This window comes from Paramisgurnus dabryanus, chromosome 19, assembly GCF_030506205.2.
Source record: "Paramisgurnus dabryanus chromosome 19, PD_genome_1.1, whole genome shotgun sequence".
Taxonomy (NCBI): Eukaryota; Metazoa; Chordata; class Actinopteri; order Cypriniformes; family Cobitidae; genus Paramisgurnus; species Paramisgurnus dabryanus.
Genome location: NC_133355.1, coordinates 10,732,315 through 10,751,281, shown reverse-complemented (window position 1 = coordinate 10,751,281; position 18,967 = coordinate 10,732,315). Strand labels below are relative to the sequence as shown.

The following is an 18,967-nucleotide window of genomic DNA, read 5'->3' as shown; positions in this document are numbered from 1 at the left end:
AACGAATCAAAATTTGAAGTTCTTTTTGAAAAACTGGGATGCCATTTCATCCGGACTAAAGAGGACAATGACAACCCAAGTTATTATTAGTGCTCAGTTCAGAAGCCTGCATCTCTGATGGTTTGGGGTTACATGAGTGCATGTGGCATGGGCAGCTTACACATCTGGAAAGGCATCATCAATGCTGAAAGGTTTATCCAAGTTCTAGATACATATGATCCCATTCAGACGTTGGCTCTTTCAGGGAAGACCTTGCATTTTCCAACATGACAATGCCAGACCACATACTGCATCAATTACAACATCAAGACTGCGTAGAAGAAGGATCCGGGTACTGAAATGGCCAGCCTGCAGTCCAGATCTTTCACCCATAGAAAACATTTGGTGCATCATAAAGAGGAAGATGCGACAAAGAAGACCTAAGACAGTTGGGCAACTAGAAGTCTATATTAGACACGAATGGGACAACATTCCTATTCCTAATCATTGGTCCTCCTCCAGCTGTTCCTTATATGTACATTTAAATTGCCTGGCCTCTTATTGCTACCTATCCCAACTTTTTTTGAAATGTGTAGCTCTCATGAAATCCAAAATGAGCCAATATTTGGCATGACATTTCAAAATATATCACTTTCAACATTTGATATTTATCTATATTCTACTGAGAATAAAATATAAGTTTATGAGATTTGTAAATTATTCCATTCCTTTTTTACTCACAATTTCTACTGTGTCCCAACTTTTTCTGTTTTGGGGTTGTACAATAGTCAGAAACACAATCCTCTTTAGAAAATGATGTAATGCTCTCTTATACATAACAGTCCCAAAAGCCTCAGGCCGTTCAGATAACTTCACAGCTGTGCCAAATTTCCTTAGGCTAATACAAGCATTATAGTTTGAAATCACTCCTATGCAGTGAAATGCTTTGTTTAAAGTATTACTATAAATCTGCTTCTTCAGGAATCCCAGTACCTGTACCATGGACTCGTCTTTCCCAGACTGCACAGAATGGCTCCAGTACTCTCACACTGATGGATGCTGTTACCTGGAAGACTGGAGATGAAATTGTCATTGCTTCAACAGGGCACAGGTACTGTAGATGCACTGCCAAATCTGGAGTGGAACAAATGATAAAACAAAAATGTAAATTAATTCTTATATATTCATACATATACCAGCCTAACTCGTAAAGACAAGAAAGCAGTTTATTTCCTGAAAAGTTTTCTTATAAATCTACAGACATAGCCAGGGAGAGAATGAGTTGATGAAAATTGCTTCAGTTTCGGCTGATGGCAGGACCCTCACACTGACCGAACCCCTGACCTACACTCATCTGGGTGTGTCTCTCACTTTGCCTGATGGGACTGTTTTTGAAGCAAGAGCAGAGGTGGGACTTCTTACCAGAAACATTGTTGTCCGTGGATCCAACAACCAGGAGTGGAATGATCAGATAACCGCTTGCCCTGCTGGATTCAACACAGGTTTAAATGTTTATTCATCTTGGATAGGAAGAAGTCAGTTACAGTACAAACACAAATGCATGTTAATAATTCTAGACATGCTCATTATAACATTACATGCAAATGCATGTGGTTACCACTTTTCAGTTAATGCATTAGATTAGCTATATTAAAAATATTCACATTGTCTTACAGGGGAATTTGCAGTGCAGACATGTTTCCAGGGGAGATTTGGTGAGGAAGTTGGAAGTGATGAGTTTGGTGGTTGCATCATGTTCCACGCACCACAACCAAACCAAAACCTGGCAATTGGCAGAATTGAATATGTTGAGGTAACAGTTCAATGAATGAGTAAGGGTAAGGAATTTAAGATGTACGTTTTTTGCACGGCATTATTTAGTCATTGTCCTTCTTTTAGGTTTATCATGCCGGACAGGCATTCCGTTTGGGACGCTACCCGATTCATTGGCATCTAATGGGTGATGTTCAGAATAAGTCATATGTGAGAGGCTGTGCCATCCATCAGTCTTACAACCGTGCTGTAACCATCCACAACACCCACAACCTGCTGGTGGAACACAATGTCATCTACGATATTAAGGGCGGTGCCTTCTTTATCGAAGATGGCATTGAGACCGGAAACATCTTGCAGTACAATTTAGCCGTATTTGTAAGACAGAGCACAAGTTTGCTAAATGATGATGTGACTCCAGCTGGATACTGGGTAACCAACCCTAACAACATCATTAGACATAATGCAGCGGCTGGTGGGACGCACTTCGGTTTCTGGTACCGCATGCACGATCATCCTGATGGTCCATCCTATGATGCCAACATCTGTCAGAAAAGAGTACCACTTGGACAGTTCTTTAACAATACGGTGCATTCGCAGGGCTGGTTCGGCTTGTGGATCTTCCAAGAGTATTTCCCCGTGCGTAACGGTCTCTGCTCCTCCAACACGCCAGCCCCAGCAGTCTTCCGCCGCCTGACCTCCTGGAACAACCAGAAAGGTACTGAGTGGGTGAATGTTGGAGCTGTGCAGTTCAGTGAGTTTCTCATGGTCAACAATGAGCTAGCTGGAGTGGAGTCCAAGAGGATCATTCGAACTTACGTCAGTGGATGGGGGCTGCAAGGAGGTGCAGCCGTGGTCAACAGCACCATTGTGGGTCATGTAGATGAGCTGGGACTGGGAAATGATTACTGCACCACACATGGTGTTGTTCTGCCTCTGGATGATGGTATGAGTGTCATCAACACCAAGTTTGTGAACTTTAACCGGCCAACATGCGCAGCTGTTGGGGTGGCAGAAATCATTGGAACTTGCACGTTCCGCTGTGGAGGCTGGAGCGCAAGATTTAGTGGGATCCAATACTATCAGTCACCCAATAAGGCCAGGTTCAGATGGGAGCATGAGGTGGCGCTTGTGGATATCGATGGATCCCTGACAGGTAAAGTTCCCTTTAGATATCAGGCAAGAAAGTAGCTAATACTCTCAAACGCACAATGTTAAAATTCCTATTATAAAAGCTTCTGAGTAACACTATTTTTATATTTTCAAAAAGGCAATGTTAACTCTAAGGTGGTGCCGATGAGTAACATCCTCAACCCAAGTCACTGCTCTCAAGTAGCAGACTGGAGTGTTGGTGTACCTGGAGCAGTTTGTGATAACACCACTAACTTCCATCGGCTGGTTGTCAACAATCCATCACCATCTTCCCTTGTGGCTAACAATGTGACTCTCACCAACTCTTTTGGTAGGGTGAAATTTATGATTGATAAATAAAGATGTGTTTGGATTTGTCAGATATTTTACTCTTCATGCATTTAATGTACATTGTAATGATTGACACTAAATTTCCCTTTAGGGTCATGTGTGTTACCTTTCCTTCAAAAGCTTGTGACCCATACAAATGGCTGGATGGCATTGGTGCCTACAGGTCAAACCTACAACTGGAACTTTGATCGTGGTTCCCAAATCACCAACATCTCATATAATGGAGTTATCTACGGCTTTAAGGTGAAGCATGCACACTACACTAGTTATAATTTCATGCAGATTCTGTCATCATTACTCATCCTCATCTTAATTCAAATCCACATGCAAATGTTTTCTGCATTATTTAAGCATTTTTCCTGTTTTTCCCTCACTGCCAGCCAGAGAATTACATCATACTGAACCACAACTTTACTCAAGCACCTGACCAGTTTCAAATTATAGATTTTAGAAATCGTTCCTCCCAGCCTCTGAACCCTACTGTGAATGTAAATGGAGACTGGTACTTCAACCAGTCTTCAAACAATCTCTATTACATGGGTAAAACACTCATCTCTTCATCCAAACCATACTTTAAATCAATGATTCATACAAATGTCATTCCTATGCTGCAGGTCTAGAAGAAATTAAATTTGTTATATTTTAACTACAGTGTCTGGAAGAGATCGTGCAGTTAGCCGGAGGAGAAGGAACAGTGTGGACCGGACACTTAAAGACAGATCGTTGTCCTTCAGTGTGTATCAATGTTACTATAAAGGGTGTATCCCACCTTCAGCCACTTTGGTTCCCACACCCAGCCGCAGACCTACAAACTTCATGTACGTTATACACAATTACATTAATTTATATTACGAGATCTGTTGTTTGACTTTATTGATTTATTGGATGTAGTCTCTGGTCAAATGCATCATTTTGGAGGTCAAGCCCAGAAAACAACTACACCGTACCACGGACAGACTCGGATGTGGTCATTCCATCAGGTAAACTACTATTGCTGTTGCTATACAACTAATAATTGTAAAATGTCTCGTTTGTCACAAATGTCCTACTTTTTCCTAAAGGCCAATGGGTGGTTGCAGATGTTGTAATTCCTTCCCTGAACAAGCTGAAAATAGTTGGAGTTCTGGAGATCCCAGACACGAATAACGGCACCGGCAATGGGTCACAATATAACAACATTGTTTTAAATGCAACATACATCTCCATTCAGGTAAGAATATATCCATGTGCATCCTACTGTTCATTTAATCTGGAATGAAACTCTTTCTTGGGGCTAAATTACATTAGTTAAGATTTTTGAATTAATGTACATAAATCACCTCTACTTAACTCAGGGTGGGCGTCTGATTGCTGGATGGCCTGATCAACCCTTTAGAGGTGAACTACAGATCATACTGAGAGGAAACCATTTCACACCAGACTGGTTGTTGCCTGAAGTAAACCAAGGGTCTAAAGTGCTGGGTAAGGGAGCTATACAGACAACAGGTTTTTTTTTGGATATGTAGGTACATAAAACCTAAGAAATATAATGCTTGAATGGGTTTGCATAAAAACATGGTTTTTCAGGTGTGTTTGGATCTCTTGATCTTTATGGCATGCCACACAATGTGTCTCACACTAAACTGGCCAACACAGTCCAGGCTGGAAACAACACTCTCTCTCTGGAGGCAACTGTTGACTGGAAGGTAAGACGTTCATCAAACATGACAAAACAGCACTTAAGAGAGAGCCCTATAGGACAACTATTTACTTGGGCTGTCATTTAATAGCACCTCATTACAAATAACAGTATATTAACATGCTCTCCACATTTGCACTGTAAAGATGTTCTTCTTTGAATAAAAACATACTTTATACTTACATATACATTTCTTTTTTACCTTCAGGTTGGAGATCAGATTCTGCTGTCTACCACCAGTTATGATCCATGGCAGACAGAAATCCGCACCATAACTGCAGTCTTAAATAACGGCCGCACACTGATCCTGGACCGGGCTGTATCATACACACACATCGGTTAGTACCCTAGATCAGGAGTTCTTAAACTTTAGGGGCGGATTCCCAAACAGGGTTTAGATTAATACAAGAAGAGGCCTAAGCTAGCAACAAAAGCCTGGGATAAACTTTGTGCCTTAATTTATAGCAAACAAACTAAGAAAAAGTTGCACATTTATTAAAACGACATGACCCAACAACATATATGTATAGTACATTTTATAATAAAACTATTATATAATAGATTCTTTGGGGCTGTCAAATAAAGTAAAATACTTAATTCATCTTATTGTTGTTTTGTGCAGTCATTAATGTGTTAAAGCACAAGTAATTTAAGCAAAGATATCAAATAACAAACAAATAAGTAATGCATAATGGCTGTGGTCATACAGGACAAAGGTACAGTGTCCCAGGATCTTCTAGAAGCTATCAGCTTGCAGGGAATGTGGGTCTGTTGACCAGAAACATCAAGATCATTGGACAGGACTATCCCGCCATGAACACAGAGTCTTATGGAGCAAGAGTACTGGTGGGAACCTTCACAGATGGACAAAATACTTACAGAGGTAAACCTTATAACAAAATACTCGCAATTAACAGGAGAATGAAGTTTGGCCAAAGAAACCCCAAAACATTTTTTTCGACTTTAGAAGGTCATCTGACGAAAAATATTAAAAGATAAATAAATTACCTATATGCAGTATATAAATGTCAAGATCATATTTGTGCAGTGTAACAAAAGCTTAAAGATCTTTGATTATTATGATGTTTATGTCACAGGAAAAGCTCAGATCAGAAACGTTGAGTTCTACCAAACAGGACAGGAGGGATGGAACGACCCGTCAGATCCACGTTACTCTTTAGCGTTTCTGAACCTTGGAAATGTGAGAACACAAAAGCTTCATTCTTACACCTAATGGAGCCTTTTCTATACATCTCATTCAAACTGTTTTACAGTAAACTGCTGAAGCAACATGGTTATTATTTGTATAGGTGGCTGGTGAGTCCTACATCAAGGGATGTGCTTTCCATGATGGCTTTGCTCCTGCTATTGGGGTGTTTGGAACAGATGGACTGAATATCGATGACAATGTGATCCATCACACTGTTGGAGAAGGTGTCCACTTAAAGCAGTATTAATGCAAAAAATAAATAAATATACTAAACAAAATGTAATTACTTTGAAGTATGCTGATTTGATTTATACTTTTGCACTTATTTTTTTTAGGAATCAGAATATGGGGTGATAACTGTACTCTCCAGAGAAACTTGGTTACTATGACACTGTGGACAGGATCCTACAATGGTGCAGCAGAGATTATGAACACTGAGTGGAATGCAGCTATTGAGGTAAAAAATTTAATATGTTGGCCATACTATTGTACAGCAGACAAAATAAAAAATTTATTAAAATAGAGAAATATACATATCTGTACAATAGCTCTCCTGGAAAAAAAATCATTATTACTGTTTATTTTTACTGTAGGTTAATGAAGCAACCAATATCAATCTTCAAGGGAATATTGTTGCTGGTTATGAACGAGTGGGATTCCGAATTAATGGAGAACCTTGCCCAGGTATATAAGACTGTGGTGTATTTTAAATAGATTATGGGTTCTTTGATGAAGTAAAGTTATTAAAATCATAAAATGCGAAAAAGTAATGTAAGTCATGTATAGTCTTTGTAAACTAATTACTTAATTTCTACAATATATCAAAAGATTCAGGTTTAGTACCTCAATGGAGTCAGAATGAGGCACATGGTGGTCTGTATGGAGTCTACATGAATAAAGACGGACTTGCTGGTTGCTCCCAAATCCAGGGTTTCACCGTCTGGAAGAGTTTTGATTTTGGCATTTACGTACAAGTATGATAAACTGTTTACATTACTTGAATACCCTACAACTTAACTTTAAAGCCAAGTGTACACAGCAGATGCATTGATCTTACTCACTAATAATACAAGTTTAGTGCATTGCTCCTGTGAGTTTAACACAATATGAAGATAAATGTTGTCTTCTTCTGACTTACAGGTATTTATGAATGTGTTCATTTCTAATGTGACCCTGGTTGATAATGGAATGGGCATCATGCCTATAATCTACAGTCCTCCATCCGTCAGCCACGAATATGCTGATAAAACCGTCCGTGTACAGGTGATGCACTCCTGCAAAGCCAAAACTTCTGATGTTACAAAAAATTAAACTGCTTCCTTGCATCAAAATAATTACATCAATAAGTCAATTGTATTCATATTTAAACTTTATGGGGTGGTTTTCCGGACACTGCTTCCCCTAGTCCCAGACTAAAATGCATGTTTTAAATTAAAATCACCTTGGACTGACATAAAGTAACATATTGTTTTGTCTCAAGATGCACACCATTATTGTTTTTGTAAGTTTTGTTAGTAAAAACTACTTAAATGTCCTAATATACAGTAGCTAAGGCCTAGACCTGGAGTATTCTATACCCTGTCCCTTAGCACATTATTGTTTAGTCAACAACCGCATAAATGAGTTTTTTCTTTATTCAGGGGTCCCTGATTGTGGGTAGCAGCCCCAATTTCAACTGTTTGGACACACTGGCAACAAATGAGACCTACATTGCACTCAGTGAAGGCCACAGGGCTCCACGACCCCCTACAGGTACAGAACAGAAGTGCTGATTGATATACATATATACATATGATTGATATACATTTGACGAGATTATATAGATAGATAGATAGATAGATAGATAGATAGATAGATAGATAGATAGATAGATAGATAGATAGATAGATAGATAGACTGTATATATATATTTAAGTATTTGGTATATGCTTTAAAATGCTTTAATAGATAGCAAGTAAAATCACAATTAAAAATATATTTAATTAATACAAGCATTAACATTTGGTATTAAAAAAGTCAAGACTTGTTTTCACTAATGCTATTTTGCACTAAATAAATAAAAATTAAATATACTTTTAATAAATATGCACCAATGTAACAATATACAGAAACATTTTAAATCTCAGACACCTAAAGGTTATGAAGAATTAGGTTATGAAGAAATAACTTTAATTTATATCTCATTACAGCGGAATTACAAATATTTTAAATATTGGTTACACCTCAAAAGCAGCAAAAGTAGTGAAAATATCTGTTAATTTAGCTTTTTGCATTATCAACTAAATTTGATCACTGTAATGCGGTCGATTTGCAAAATAAGGGAATAAATTAGTATTTAGTTGCATCTCGTGATCAGATTGTATTGATTGATTTAATTTTACTGATGTTACGTACATTATAATAGCTTGATTTTGTGTACAACAGGTGGCAGGTCTGGAGTTTGCTGGCCGACGTTTGAATCTGACCACAATCACGCACCAATGAAACCTCACACCGGACTCATGAGCTACAACGCTATAGCCGGTCTAATGACAGTCTCTGGTGAGACACATTCTCTCAAAATGTGTTCAATCTCCATCTTCACGTTTGAAAATATAAACTGTTAATACTGACACTGCCATTTACTGTCTGTTTCTGTCCCAAGATACAACATTTGTTGGGTTCAGGAATGTTTGTTCCACTGAAAGAAATTACATGTTCATGACAAACCCAGGAAATGAGGACCTACAACATCCAATCAGTGTTGAGAGGATCTCTAAGATAGACAGCACTGAAGAATCTCTAGCCTTTATTCATAATCCTGATCTCAGGTAAACTGAAGGCTTACTGTTTATCAGTTATCGCTTTAACATCATTTAGTTATTGTAGGCATTCCAAACAGAACAATATAAAGTAAAGATGACTGATAAATTTATACTTCTTACCTTCCTACATCTTGCTTTGCTCTTACCGTAGTAAAGTGAACCCATCCGACTGTGTGGACATGGACTGTGATGCTAAGAAGAAGACTCTGTTGAAGGATCTGGATGGAAGTTTCTTGGGTGCAGTAGGAGCAGTGGTGCCGTATTCAGAGTACGAGTGGAACGGAGACCAGCGGCATGGATTGGGTGATTACCGCATCCCTAAAGTCATGCTCACTGCTCTCAACGGCAGCCGCATACCTGTCAATCAAATAGCTCCTAATAAAGGTAAACATTAGAGTTCTTCATTATTTACATTGATGTAAGAGAGACATATTTGATCACTCTTGCATCAAACATGTCTGTCTATGATGTTTGTGTTTTACCTGTACAGGTGTGATCAGAGACTCTTGTACATACATGAACACCTGGCAGAGCTACAAGTGCTTTGGACTCAATTACAAGATGTTGGTTATTGAAAGTATGGACGCAGACACAGAGACAAGACGTCTTTCACCTGTGGCCATCCTGGGGGACAAATATGTAGATTTACTAAATGGTACAACCAACTAACACCTTTTCATTTTAAATGACCGATTATGTCAAGATACAGTCAAATAATCTGGTTGTCAATGTAAATATTACAGTATATATTTACTTTCAAACATATTGTGGATGTTATTTCTCTCATTTTAGGCCCACAAGACCACGGCTGGTGTGCAGGCTACACCTGTCAGAAGAGAGTCTCTCTGTTTCATAGCATTGTGGCCACCAATAAATCCTTTGATATCTATTTCACCAGCACAACACCACAGAAGCTGAGACTTATGATGCTCAACGCTAAAACTACAGAGGTTTGTCTGTTAGATAGACACTACAACTAAATATTCATTTCAGTATGTATTTGTTTAGTAGATTTATGCATTAACCTGCTCTTCTTTTCTGTACAGGCTGTTAGGGTGGCTATATTTTACTCAAACCCTCAGCGGTTAGACGTGTATGTAAATGACACTTTTGTTGGTCCCACTAACGCTCAGTGGAATGCAGCTCACACCGATTATACACCGCTTAATCCGACATATCCAGGTAGAGTACAGTCATGCAGATTAATATTTGGGATAACATTTTGCACAGATTAAGGGAGTTTATGATTGCTTAATTAATGTGATTTTAGTAAAATTGCATATTATATATACTAAGACAAAATTTCTATTTTAATAAGTACAATACAAGCAGGTTCACAATTGATCTCAGACATCTGTACATTTTCTCTGTGCAAACATATAAAATAATCTTACCTGAACAATACATCAGCGTTTCTAATTTCACTCTCTTTGATTTCTCTTTAGGTCAATATCTACCAAGTTTAAACTCCAATCACGGTTCCAACTTCTTTGACCCAGACTACAATATGTTGTACATACTTATTCGTGGCTCACAACCGGTCCAGATCCGCACTTCTCCGCTTCTCTTCCTGGCTTTCAACCTCCCGGCAATGACTGAGGCAGAGTTCTTCGGTGATAGTCTGGTCAGTAATCTGGCTGCATTCCTAAAAATACCACCGAATATGATTCGAATCACCAAGATCATCCGTGAGGGCAGCAGTGCACGAAGACGGCGTGCGACTGGACTGACGGTTGAGATTCAGATCAGTCAGCCACCAATCCAGACCATCAGCACCAACAACACAAACAACATCGACAACACCACCAGCACCAACAGCACCACTGGTAAGGACAAATAAGGTCAATTATGCATCAATTTAATTGTAAGATTACTTTACAATGCCTAAAATACCATTTTGAACCTCTGTAAAGACGACCAGCAGTTTGCAGTTCTGAAGAACGCTGCTGATGAACTGGGCCGTGCTGCTGTATCAGGTGAACTAAGTCAATCCATCGGCTTCAATGTGTCTTCTCTGAACATGATCACTCCTCCACCCCCTTCCAGTGACCCATCCTGGAGTCAAGTAAGATATTTATCAGCTCATGCTGTCATGAATTGTTAAGATTTAGTAATAATAAAGCACACCACGCTGTTTTAATTATTTTACCTGTAATTGTCTGTAAGGTGGCTACTCAGGAGGTGACCCGTGAAGACCCGCAGGTGGTGTCAGTCAGCACAGTGTCTTCACTGATAATTGTGGTCCAACCAGTGGCTGCGTTGTACCCTGGACCCCTCAGCGTGCAGCCCAGCATCATGGCTGTGGATGCAGAGGTGAGACAGAATCAACTCCTTATGACCTTGGCTTAAAAATGGTTACAAATCCTACCTTAAGAATCATTGGCATCCATCATTCATTAGACACAGCCACAGTAACCGCAAAAGGCTGATAGGGATATTCATTCAGAAAACAGTATTTGATGCAAACTGTATTTACAAGCAAATAATAAGTAAATACAAGGAAACTGCATATTGTATAATCTGACAATCTTTTTTTGACATGTCCTGTGTCTGTTTTTAGGGCAACTGTGTGTCTGTGGGTGTGACGAGTCTTACAATATCAGCTGTACTCAAAGATGCTAATGGAAATCCAACACAGGGACTTTCTGGAAACACCACCATCCTGTTCAGTGGCTGCTGGGCAAATTACACAGACCTCAGCATCTTAAACACTGGTGAGTCCTCTGTGAAAGAAAGCATTAACAGATGTTTCATTTAGTTTGCACATCACATAAGCCATCAAGATTTAGATAATCATTAAGTTTGACTGAATGTTTTGTGCATGTCTGGGTAGCCTGTCATTTTTCTCTGTATCTTTTTTGTAGGTGTGAACCTGAAGTTGGCATTTACTCTGAATGAATGGAATTCTGAGTCGAGATCTTTTACTGTCAGAAGTGTTACAACTCCTGCTCAACCCCCAGCTACAACTCCTGCACATGTGGTTGTCACCACAGATTGGGAATTTCCAAGCATCTTTGACTCCAGTCCGTCAATCTCATCACCATCTGTTTATCTGCTCGTGCTTTTAACTGCTTTACTCCTCCTGTTCAGAGAAACCTAGGAACTACAATGTGCTTTATCTGTCCATTATCATAAATACATGATTTTTCTGTATTTCTTTTTATTGCTTTCTTATAATTAAAATATGTATCATGATTTCTATATTATCCAAATTAAGTCTAAATACGTTCAAAAATGATTACTAATAATCCTCTTGCTTGAACTATAAAGGCGTCTGTCACCATTAAACATCAACTTTAGCATGCTTGTTATGGCTGTTATTTTCTGAACAGTAAAATCCAGTCAGATGTTGTTATTATGACCCATCACTAGAGGTCGTTAAAGTCCAATTCTCAAACTCTACCTGCCCCTGTAGAGGGAAAATAAAATGCTGTCACTAGCTGTGTTTACATAAAGCCTAACAATCTGTTTGTAATCAAACTAGTCGCCCAGTCTAAGTAAAAAAAGTAACATGCAACCATTTTTTTAAAAATTGACTCCTAAGTCATTTAAAAAGGCGAGTGTACGTTTACCGGGTGTGCAAATGCTTTAAACTTTTAAAAATGAATCTGTTGGATATTTAGTTTGTATTTAGAAGGATCTTATTTAACTCTCATATCAGTTTGCATCTATTACAATTGATTTCAAATGACAAATGTTTGGGAGACTTTTAAACATATTCAAATAAAAAAGTATTTTACAATACAAATTATTTTAATGATAAAAGCCTGGCAAGAAAGAAACACATTTAATTAAATAAACATAAGACACAACAACAAGTGTGTATTGTCAGGCTTGTCTGACTTGTTTGCATCTCTTTTTTATGCAGTTCTAAACGTAGGTTCGGGAGGAGCCTAAACATTCAGGCCTGTCAATCATCATATGGGCGTGTATAAGGCAGCCTTCAGGCCTCCCTGTCCAGCTGCATTCTTTTCCGGCATCCCTCCTCCTCCCCATCTCCTCCTTCACTCACTCTTTCTTCCTCTTTGCAGTTCTGTTGCAGGGGGTTGACCTTGGGGCTCGAGCCCCAGCCTCAGGTTCGCATTCTCTGAAGGTTCAGAGCTCAGGTACAGAGCTCCCTTCGAGGACAGCAAGCCAAGTTTGTTTACCATTAATCATTAAGACCTGAATGCGCAGGCGAACTAGTGAAATAGGCAATTATGCCAATTATAATCTTCAAGCCTTCACCCTTCCCAATTTTTCTTTATTCTGTAGGTGTGCCTTCATTGTGAAAGTGAAAGTAAACATTTAAACCACTTTTAATTAGAGACATCAAATAGCCCTAAGCACCTTTAAATTTTTAAAATAAAGGTCACAGTATGATGCAGCAGTAGAACCATTTTTAGTTCTTTTTTCAATACAATTTATTGTTGTGTCTCTTATTTTACATATTTTTTCTCATTTCCATATAAAGCACTTTAAATGACCTTTGTGTATGAAATGTGCTATACAAATAAACTTGCCTTGCCAATACAATTATTATTGTTATATTATTAATATATATCTACTTAGATAGTTAATATAATAACTCTACAAATAATCAACCATATGGCAAATTGAATCATATGAAACAAAAATATATTATTTCTTAATAACTGTAATAACTCCACTTTATAGATTGCATGACACACAAAGTGAAAATGCTTTCTTATTATTCCACCTTGAGGGCAGGTACTATAAATAGAAGTTGTTTTGGTAGGGTTAGTTTCTGTGATTCTCCAGAGAGCCAAACAGGTATGTGTCTCTGAATATTGATTAATGCACATTTTGAAAAACATTATACATTTATGCTTATTTAACTTAGCATGATTTATTCTCTTTTAATAAGATCATCTATTTAAAAGGGGTCACAAACTGTTTGTATAATTTTTTATATCTGTATATTTTATGACAGAACTATTCTGAAACGATGCCATGTGCTGGTCTTCAACTCTATTGTTTGTACAAATTGTGATAATTGTACCAGCTTCAGCTTGAAACTCATTAAAAGCTCATAATTGTATGCACAAACAAATCTATTGCAAGGAGAGAGTGCTGATTTTTAGTTAGTTGTGATTTTTAGGATTGCATCTTGAGACATCACATCCTGTTTTTATCCTCTTATTCGCTTGTTCGATGTGCAAGGCTCGGGTGGCTCTTACGAAACTTACTCCGATAAACCACACTGAGTAGTGTTTGCTTAGACTAGGTAAGTAGTAGACTACTTCAGTCTGCAATCTGACTACTATTTGGGTTTGCATTAACCATAACTTAATATGGTGGGCATGTAATGAACAAAGGTTTCCTCAGCTATCCAATCTGGCTAAATCATACCAGTACACCATAATAAGAACATTTTTCTTATATATATTTATAAATATATATACATCATATATATATTTATAAATATTATAAATGCATTTGCTTTTTCAATGTGCATGCTCATAATCCATACACTGATTTATAAGTATTAATTACTCGTAGTTGTATTACTGTTGAAAGTCTGTTAATATTAAATTAGGAGGCTAACGTTTTCTGTTAACTGTTAAAATAAATTTTATTAGTATGCATGCACACACTGCATGATGCCAAGGAGGCATATACGTGTAACTGATGTTTAACTTGTCTTTCTTTTTGTAAAATATAAAACTAAATTTAATTGTTAAAGTAATTATTCTTAATGCTTTAACAATTCATAAAAGATATGACATTATTGCATTGGGAAATAACAAATGCTTGTTATGTAATTGTTTTCATTGAACCAACATTGCCAACTGTGAACACACCCTTAATGAAGCGATCTTGACATAGGCCAAACCAGTAGTCTAGCCAGAAAAGAGACTTTGGGTGTGCATCTGAAAATCTGGGTGCCACATTTATTGTCATATTGCCTACTGTGCAAAATTATTAACCATAAGCATATATGTTAACCATGCTATAACCACAATGTTATGAGTGAGAAGGCAGAAGCAGATCCAAATGCAACAATTTATTAGACAAGAAATAAGCCAGGTAATGGTTAGTATCGGAATCAGAAATTCAAGCTTTTGCGTGTTGGTTGGCGCTGAGCCAGAGACAAACGCGCTCAGCGCTTGTCATATATCACAGCTAATATGCAGTGTTTTCAACCAACCACATAATGTATTATTTTATGTTTCAGATACTAGTAAAACAATACATTTTTATTTTGTAAAATACACACTGATGTCTATGGAAGGGAAGCAGAAAAAACAATCTATTTAAATGAAATTCGTTCTGCATCCATTTTTAGGTCACTATGCCACTGGGCCAAACGCTCTGCCACTGAAAAGGCAGAGGATATCATACTGAACTTGCCAAGTGCGTAAATGTGGATGTGGCCACTGCAGCCCTTAAAGAGGCAATGAGCGCAGGGGCCAATGGGCAGGGGCCATTATTCTCCTTTTAAAGGCCATGTCAAAAGAAAATTTGTATTTCTTATTTCATGATCCCTAAATATTAAATAGGAAATATTGTATGTAGGGTTTTTACACTTCATTAATATTACGAAGTTGTGCTACATTATTGGCCTTTTTAATTCCTTTTTCTTAAATGTAAACGTATTATAAGCTCTTTATTTTTGTGCAGAAGTACAGTTGGCATTGCTTTGAGGTGCGAGTGCTGTAAGTCTTGTAGAAGATGGGTCGCATGCGGCAGCAGCCATATCTGCTGCTTGCCATTTGTTTATCACTGTGGAGCTCTGCAGGTATTCGCTTTCGCAGCTTTCGCCAGCTGACACTTTCTAACATTTTTCTTTATTAATATCACAACATTGTCAGTCTAGAAACAAGACGGACATTATATATATTTCAATTAAAAGTTTTCTTACTAATCTTGCGTCACAGGAGCACAGATTGTCAGCTGGTTAAGCAACAATGTTGGCAGTGTCAATGGAGGAACAAGATTGACCATACAAGGGGAAGGTATTAAAAATATTTTTCTTAATATTTTCTTAATTCAATGAAAGTAAACCTTAAATTGCATTTGCTACAAACTAAAATGGATTTTGCAATAATGAATGGAATTTTATAGGCTATAATGTTGATAATACTGTAAAAATGCTGAATTTTTGTCAAATCAACATATATTTTTTATGTAACTATAATTTCAATTTCAAATTTAACAATTTCAACTTGTTTTTCTAAGTTATGTCAACTTATCACAAGTCAAAACCTAAATAGTATGTTGATTTTATTTGCAAAACCAAGTTGTTTTAATTTCATGCTGCATTTATAAACAGTGTGATGTTTAAAATTCGTGCCTAGTTTTTGGTTAATTGTCCTCAGGTTTTGCCAGTCAGTTCAGTTTAAATGCAGATGACCCAAACGTTGGCAACAGTGTGACTCTGGTGTCTCAGATGAGATCGATTCCCTGTGATGTTGAAAAAGACTCCAGTCACTCTAAACAGATCGTGTGCTATACAAGGCAAGAATGATCTACTTGAGTTTTTATTTGTTTTAGAAGTTTTTAAAACATGAAGGAGAAATGTATGGGTAATGTAAATCGTCTCCCCATGGTACGAGGATGTTTTTTATTATCTTTCCAAAAATAACAATAAAAACATACACTTTTTTCCACCCCTGTTTATGCACTTCAAAACTTTTGTGATTAATGAGGTTGCGTGCAATTTCTTAGGCCATTGGATTTAACATTTAAAATAATGTTGCAATAAAAATTCCTAAAATTATCACATACAGTATATACTTTGAGACAAAAGACTTATTGATCAATGTTTCATGAGTTTGCATTAACACGTAATTAATAGGGAATGAGATAAAGCATATTTGCTGTGATGTCCAAGGGGAGGGCTCCGAGCTCGGAATTTTAGCCCGAACCCAGAATATTCCTCCCTCTTTAACTGGGATAAATTTACTAGATGTACTAGAGAGTAAGGTGATGGGGTGGAGGAGGGATGCTGCAAAAACTGTCATGGGCACCTGATTGGTTGGATCACATGTCCATGCTCCTCCCGAACTTAGTTAAATACACTTCATTTAATTTCAAGAATTTTTCAATAAACGATACTATCTACAGTAGCCTAGATATACTTTATAATTAGATAGTATAGGTATAATATAGTATAGGTATAAAATATGGTTAAAAATTGTCTAAAGAGGACAGTGACGACTCATCCAAGAGGTCACAAAAGACCCCACAACAACATTAAAAGACCTGCAGGTCTCACTTGCCTCAGTTATGGCTAGTGTTCATGACTCCACCATAAGAAAGAGACTGGGCAAAAATGGTCTGCATGGCAGAGTACCAATACAAGAACCGCTGCTGAGCAGAAACATAAAGCAAGAACATAAAGGCTTGTCTTAGTTTTAATGGAATTAATTGAACCATGAATTCTGCTGTCTATCAAAAAATCCTGAAGGCCATGTTTTCTTGACCTTAATCTGAAACGAAAATGGTTTCTGCAACAGGACAATGATCCAAAACACACCAGCACATCCACCTCTGAATGGCTTGTAAGGCGCCACCCATTGGCCCAAAGACGGTATCCAATGGCGTGGTGAAGGGATCACGTGTTCTTTCCGTCCGTAGCACTTCTAGAAGAATAATTCAATTTTTTTTATTTGTTAATTTGTGATTAAATTATAATCTGACTCCAATTTATTAGTTACCAATATTATTCTGATGCTGATCATAATTTATATAATTATTATTATATTTATTTAGAATGAATTATATTCACATAGAGAATAAAGTGTAATTCTGAAGGTGCTAAGGCAGTTCCATACAGCTGGGCATAGAGGCATTCTCCTTCTAACTTAAGTTAAAGTTAGAGGTTTCTCCAAAACACATTGAAAATAAGAGGATCCATCTATGTTTAGGTTGAGGCAATTCTCCATCCAACCTTAAACGGGGAGGTAATTACTCCAGTAATATTTCAATAGAGGCAAATCTCCTAATCTATGCCCCCTCTAGTATATTTATCTTAAACCCTGAAAATATAATAAAAGATATGACAAGTTTTGAAATCAATAAAGATTAACAATTTATTTTGCTAGGCAGGTTACACTTAAATCAATAATTTGGTTATTCAAATCCATCAAAAATATATCAAAACATTCACTAAAAGATCAGCATAGAAAAATGAACATTTCACAAAATACAAAGCATAACATGGCAATTAAAGACACACAAAGTGGTCTAGGAAGATTCTTGTTAAAGATTTCTTCCATGATGTTTTAATAATAACACAAAGTGTGGGAGCTCCTGGTTACAGGATGCCTCCATAAGATTTGAATACACACAGAGTGTGGGAGCTTCTGGGTACAGAATGGCTCCCAGAATGTTTTGCCAGGCCACCTTTTATACACAGTTTGAGAAAAATCTAGTTTGACCTGTACCAAGTGATACCAGAACACCTGGTCAAAATCCAGTTTGACCTGTGCCAAGTGATACTAAAGAACACCTGGTCAAACTAGTCAGGAGTATCTTGGCAACTGGTCAAACTAGCCAGAAGTATCCTGGCAAAAAACCCACCTCAACAAGAAATGCATCTTCTATCCTAAGTTCTAAAACCTTGATCCATCTTATCTTATAGAAATGAGACCTTTTTACTCATCGCACCATGACCTTTAAAATAATATTCAACATGAATATAAAATTACAATCTTAGAACCACATAATATGTATACATTACATCATATATTTCAGCAGATACCCAGTGTTGTGAGCCTAAAGGCTAACAGTGCAAAAGCCTTTGTGATGAAGAGGTTAGGAGCAGGGTTCTAAATTAACTTTTTTGACCACCAGCCAAAGTGGCTGGTAACTTTCTAAAGTTACCAGCCAATCAGCATTTCCACTAGCCAATTTTTTTCCGGTGAAAATAAGAGAAATTATGAGTGCCACTGAATGCAACAATGATTTGTTTTTTCCTTCGCGTGCATGCGACAATCCTGACAAAACATGACAACATTTTTGTGATGAAACATAAGCTTTCTTCATTTCTCTGTTGATAGACATAAAGCTTAACTGGGGCACAGGCCCCCCATT

General features: G+C 37.4%; 2 protein-coding genes across 2 annotated transcripts in view; both read left to right on the top strand.

Annotated features, from left to right (window-relative positions):
• Positions 1-12,240, top strand: part of LOC135773579 (fibrocystin-L-like) — a 39,800-nt gene extending 27,560 nt beyond the window's left edge. Inside the window, 32 exon segments of the mRNA XM_073812784.1 lie at positions 961-1,090; positions 1,240-1,481; positions 1,656-1,792; positions 1,879-2,908; positions 3,023-3,214; positions 3,326-3,477; positions 3,615-3,774; positions 3,887-4,052; positions 4,126-4,214; positions 4,296-4,444; positions 4,569-4,695; positions 4,801-4,919; positions 5,121-5,250; positions 5,622-5,795; positions 6,010-6,113; positions 6,223-6,346; positions 6,458-6,579; positions 6,716-6,821; positions 6,963-7,096; positions 7,263-7,385; positions 7,763-7,874; positions 8,547-8,663; positions 8,767-8,932; positions 9,078-9,310; positions 9,417-9,581; positions 9,719-9,876; positions 9,973-10,108; positions 10,372-10,718; positions 10,842-10,991; positions 11,093-11,239; positions 11,487-11,640; positions 11,791-12,240. Of these exon segments, the coding sequence (XP_073668885.1) occupies positions 961-1,090; positions 1,240-1,481; positions 1,656-1,792; positions 1,879-2,908; positions 3,023-3,214; positions 3,326-3,477; positions 3,615-3,774; positions 3,887-4,052; positions 4,126-4,214; positions 4,296-4,444; positions 4,569-4,695; positions 4,801-4,919; positions 5,121-5,250; positions 5,622-5,795; positions 6,010-6,113; positions 6,223-6,346; positions 6,458-6,579; positions 6,716-6,821; positions 6,963-7,096; positions 7,263-7,385; positions 7,763-7,874; positions 8,547-8,663; positions 8,767-8,932; positions 9,078-9,310; positions 9,417-9,581; positions 9,719-9,876; positions 9,973-10,108; positions 10,372-10,718; positions 10,842-10,991; positions 11,093-11,239; positions 11,487-11,640; positions 11,791-12,026 (5,831 nt within the window). The 3' untranslated portion in view covers positions 12,027-12,240.
• A 1,417-nt stretch (positions 12,241-13,657) lies between these two features.
• Positions 13,658-18,967, top strand: part of LOC135778249 (fibrocystin-L-like) — an 88,652-nt gene continuing 83,342 nt past the window's right edge. The window contains exons 1-5 of the mRNA XM_065288719.1: positions 13,658-13,699; positions 14,028-14,153; positions 15,551-15,668; positions 15,808-15,885; positions 16,249-16,387. Coding sequence (XP_065144791.1) covers positions 15,602-15,668; positions 15,808-15,885; positions 16,249-16,387 — 284 coding nt within the window. The 5' untranslated portion in view covers positions 13,658-13,699; positions 14,028-14,153; positions 15,551-15,601. The remainder of the gene's footprint in view (positions 13,700-14,027; positions 14,154-15,550; positions 15,669-15,807; positions 15,886-16,248; positions 16,388-18,967) is intronic.